This window comes from Castanea sativa, chromosome 9 (genome assembly GCF_040712315.1).
Source record: "Castanea sativa cultivar Marrone di Chiusa Pesio chromosome 9, ASM4071231v1".
NCBI lineage: Eukaryota > Viridiplantae > Streptophyta > Magnoliopsida > Fagales > Fagaceae > Castanea > Castanea sativa.
Window position 1 is genome coordinate 3,976,709 of NC_134021.1, and position 4,847 is coordinate 3,981,555.

General features: G+C 30.9%; 1 protein-coding gene across 1 annotated transcript; it reads right to left on the reverse strand.

The window, feature by feature from the left end:
• Positions 1 to 652: 652 nt before the first annotated feature.
• LOC142609655 (peroxidase 21) lies at positions 653 to 4,548 on the reverse strand. The gene is made up of 5 exons (XM_075781303.1): positions 4,391 to 4,548; positions 4,106 to 4,254; positions 3,809 to 3,997; positions 1,657 to 1,822; positions 653 to 1,130 (listed from the first exon to the last, which is right to left on the reverse strand). The coding sequence occupies exons 1-5, from the start codon at positions 4,467 to 4,469 to the stop codon at positions 724 to 726; spliced, it is 990 nt and encodes a 329-aa protein (XP_075637418.1). The 5' UTR covers positions 4,470 to 4,548; the 3' UTR covers positions 653 to 723.
• Positions 4,549 to 4,847: the final 299 nt, after the last annotated feature.

Consider the following 4,847-nt stretch of genomic DNA (forward strand, 5'->3'; position numbering starts at 1 on the left):
TCTGCGTAGGGTGAACTGTAGCTGTGATAAAATTGATTAGGCATTGTGAAATGCCCTCAATTCGGTGATTGAATAACTTCTAACTTATAACCATATTTAGCAATATATCAGCCAAATAGGAAAAGAAAAAGAAAAAAAACTATGAATGACTTTGGCGCAATATTTAGGATGCAGATGAATACTTTTAGTCTTTTACTACTAACCAAAAAAAACAAAGAAGAGAAAATGATATATGCATGCATGTGGTTGGGCATTATTTGGTAATTTTTTGGATGACAATATTGACTGTCTGCCACTTTGAACATTATGCCCTATCAAGACCGCAGCCGATTTGCCGAAGTCTCTGGTTAATTTATCAATTCATATAAAAGATTTAGGCCCATATTACAATTTGGCTGACAACAAATTTAAGGAGACTTTAAATTTCATAACTTGTTAATTTGTGTGAGAGTAAGTGGTAGACACTTTTTGACTTTTTGTTATTTTTGATTTGGATACATCACTTTTCGTTAACCAATTACAAAGGCACAAGTCAGCAAATTATAAAATTAAATATGAAAATAATTGTGTTCATAGTATTGTTGACTACTTGGATTGTTCACGGGGGATGAAACAAAAAAAAATATTGAGAAGAGAATCAACAAGATATTGCCCCACACAAATATTATTCAATTAGGTATGCACTCTTTTATTAATGCACAATTGGTCCTTCATTTAACATTCTTAAATGCTATTCACATAGCGGCAATCCTTTCTTATCTCCCCATCATCCCCTGTAAGTGGGTTATTCTCCGATAACAAGAGCACAGCCTTAGCAAACTGGTCCTGGAAATAGCCATTATCAGCAGCAAACTTTTCGACATAAGGATATGTTGTTGGGTCAGAAGCGAGTTGTTGATCCACAATGAGTAGGCCCTTGTTGCCTAATAGGTTCTTGTAGTACATGTTATCTAGTATCATTGGTGTTTCACGATCGTTCCTTGCATAAAGAACTGCCTTTGGATCAGGATTTGGCGTTGGGCAACGACCCTTTAGGTATTCAGCGTATTCAGGATCCAAAGTTGGGTCGACTGTGGGGTAGAGTCGTTGTACCAGATTCATGCAGTGAGTTCGACCCACTGAGTGAGCTCCTACATAGGAAACCAAGCTCGTAATTAGATAAACAAAAATATGGGTAAAATTTAGATATAGATTTATAATGACTTAGATGCAGTAGATTAAGATTAAAAATTTTTAATTATCTTAAAAAAAAAAGAACACTATTTGTGTTCTATTGGTCAATACAAAGTGTTTGAAATTAGGAACCGTAGAGTACTATATTTAAGTTTTATTTTATGTAAATCATCCCCTATTTTTAGTATTTGGTCTTTCTTGTTTTAATTCTTCAAGATTTTATGTGTATTATGAAGGCCCATCCAATCAAACCCAATGGGCCATCAATTATGTTTTGGGTATCATGTTTACAAGGTAGGCTTAGCATTATTGGACTCTTAAGGCCATTAATTTTAGTGGTTAAATTTTTGGGACTAGAGGAGCCTTAGGCCTAGACCTAAAGCCAGCCTGAAGGTTAAGGCCGAAATACCAGACATAATGTTTGTATAATTGCTAAATTGAGATAAAAAATGATGTACCAAGAGAAAAGAAAACATGCCATACCTAAAAGAGCAACGATTCCCTCAACATCGAGTCCAATGGATTGAAAGCGAGAAAGCACTAGTGTGATGCTATCGTTGTGATTAGGGAGGGACTCTTCAACAAAATTTGCATGACTTTCCTTGCTATCCCTCCGCCCGGTTTTCATTTCAATGCGTGGTCCTCCTAACTGTAAGAGCATCCACAGCAGTGGAGCTAAAAAATTAGCTTTTTAGCTCCACTAAAAGTTACTTTATCTATTTTACCTATACATATCTACACACATGCTGCAGCAGTGGATCTATTTTAGCTTTCAACACAATAAAATAATATAAACATCACAATAAAATAATATATCCCACAACTCAAAAAACATTCACAACACCAACTACAATAAAATAATATTTTTTTTGTTTAGCTCTCATGAACAGTGCACATCTATCTATAGATGTGCACTATTCATTAAAGCTAAAAAAAAATAGATTTAGCTCCACTGCTGGAGCATGCTTTTTGGTGTTTGAAGAGCTAAAAAATACCAATATACCAATATACCACCACTGCTGTGAGTGCTCTAACATGGCCATATGACAATTGAACAATATTTTCTTTATTTTATTATTTACAAGTCAACGAATAATATTTATATGTGATACTTATTTACTTAATAAATATTGGTAATAAAAAATTCAAATAAGATAATTTATAAAAAAAAATATTATATATAGTTTTAGATTTTTTATATATAAAAAATCAGACATAAATTAATCACAAAAATTGTTCAGTGGAGCGGTTTAGTAGTTGGGTTGCTTTAGTTAAGTAAAACTATTGGGTGTGTATTTCGGTTAGCTTAACTGTTAAAATTTATTGTTGTTAAGCTCAAATCTTGTATGTTTATATTAAAAATTAGTTAGTGTTTTGGCATGAAGATAAAGAACTTACATGAATCACAAAGTAAAACTTTATAGGTTCATATATATATATATATATATATATATATATAAAACATTGGTATAAAAATTGGCATGCATGTTAAGAACATATAGAACATGTAATTCAACAATTGAATTTTCAAAATATAAATACTATAAGAAGTTATTGAATAGTGTAATATTGCTTAGAGTTACATCACCCAATATTTTTTAATTAAATGTTAATTTTGATAAATCTACTGTTAGATTACATTATATTCGTACATTCTCCATGCTTAGAGTTACACCACCCAATATTTTTTAATTAAATGTTAATTTTGATAAATCTACCGTTAGATTACATTATATTCGTATATTCTCCATGCTTACAAAATTTAAAGATGAATAAAGATCAATACTTATGTCATCAATCAATTGTTTAAATTGAAGTTTTTCTAATTTAAAATAAGGTATAAAAGATGAGCTTATGAATCGGATGGTAAATTACATCCGATTGACAATTTAGTTTGAAAATTGACATGCATGTTAAGAACATATAAAACATGTAACTTAACGGTTGAGTTTTTAAAATATGAATATTATAATAAGTTATTTAGTGATGTAATATTATTTAGAGTTACACTAGGTGTAATTACCCAACCCAGAGGCTCTTCTATTATTTAGAGTTACGCGCGTGCTCAGAGGCTTTTTTTTTTTTTTTTGTAAAAGTTAATAATTTGAATTTATTATATTTTTTTTAGATAACATTTTAGTGGGAGTTAAAAATGTATTTACTTATAAAAAAAAATAAGTGTATATATCTATTTAGTTTAGTTTTTTTTTTAATTTATTTTTTTGGAAAATAAAAACAGCGTGAGTTGTTTAACTTATTTTTCTATTTAAAAAATAATAATAAATGTATAGTTACTTTGAAGAAGTGATTTAGTAAAATAATGTTCTTATTTTGTAGGCAATGTTCAAGTTAGACATGTATTTCCTTCTCAAAAAAAAAGTTAGACATGTATTTTTACCAAACTATCTTTTAATTTTATTTCTACTTAAACCTAGAGGTTGTAGGGGTATTTTGGAACAAAAAAAATCCGGCCCAAATAGAGAAGCCCCTTAAGTTATATTGTCATTTAACTTATATAACTTTCAAAAAAAAAAAAAAATTGTTTTAAAATATCAAACATAGTTTCATTAAGATATATATGTTTTTATAATTGATTGTGACTTTGTGGGAGAGAGAAAGTAACGAGCAAATGCACCATGACAATGCCATCTCTTGCGGAAAGTGCAACAATATCAGCACACGAAACTGCCAAAGGGCATTCCTTCTCAAGTGCCTCTTTGATTGTGCTAACGTACTTGAAATTCCTCATCCCAAAGCTCCTTTCAGATGCCTGTTCCGATTCAATACCATTCACTGTCTCTAACAACAGGGATGCATCGCATGACTACACCAACAAGCAATAACTTTGTTAACAACTTAATTATACTATTAGAAGTTAACTTAATCTCTTCATATATATTATTATTTGGTACATATTTAAATGACAATATACCTTAACCATGCAATCATGGAAGAGATTTCTAACCCATGAAACTGCTGTATTGCCATGTTTGTCGTACAAGTCAGTGACTTCTTGCTTGATGATATCTTCAGCATTAGGACAACTTTCAGTATAGTAATTCAGCAGAAGATCACCTTTACCTGTGTCAAAAATTCCGTCTATAATGAATAACTAAGAAAATAGGAAGGCCATTGGTTATTTTGTTTGATGTATGACACTATAACTACTACCATATGTTGCATAAGATTGAGAGTGCAAATGAAATTAAGAACATACACAGATAAAAATGAAAGAGTAATGCTAATGAAAGAAATATAAAGCTTGGGCTAGAACGAAGCTTGTTGGTGGTGGCCATCTCTCTTATAATTAGGTACTAACTCCAGGGCTCTCTGTGATCTCTATAAGCAAATTGTCAAAGTCTTATATAGAAATGCAGTGTGCTCTTGAAGCGTGCAAGATGAAATTTTATTAGTAGTATTTTACTCCACTCCCACTATGCCACAATATTCTTTGACCTTTCGGCTATAATATTCCTCACGCGGATGGCCCTACCTAAAGCAACTATTCCGGGAAAATTCTAAAGGAAAAAACATTATCGACCTATTAAGCGGAAATGAAAAGAAAATTAGAAAGAAGAACATAACAGATTAATATAATTTATTTAGCTTAATTAAGCTGCGGTACATTTACAATATATAATATATATATATTTTTTTTTGAGATAGTAGCTCCA

Coding starts and splice junctions, on each gene's coding strand:
- LOC142609655 (XM_075781303.1), bottom strand. CDS start 4,469: ATGGCCACCACCAACAAGCTTCGTTCTAGCCCAAGCTTTATATTTCTT. Junction 3,998..4,105: donor TCCATGATTGCATGGTTAAG/GTATATTGTCAT, acceptor TTGTTGGTGTAG/TCATGCGATGCATCCCTGTT. Junction 1,823..3,808: donor CAAGAGATGGCATTGTCATG/GTGCATTTGCTC, acceptor ATGCTCTTACAG/TTAGGAGGACCACGCATTGA.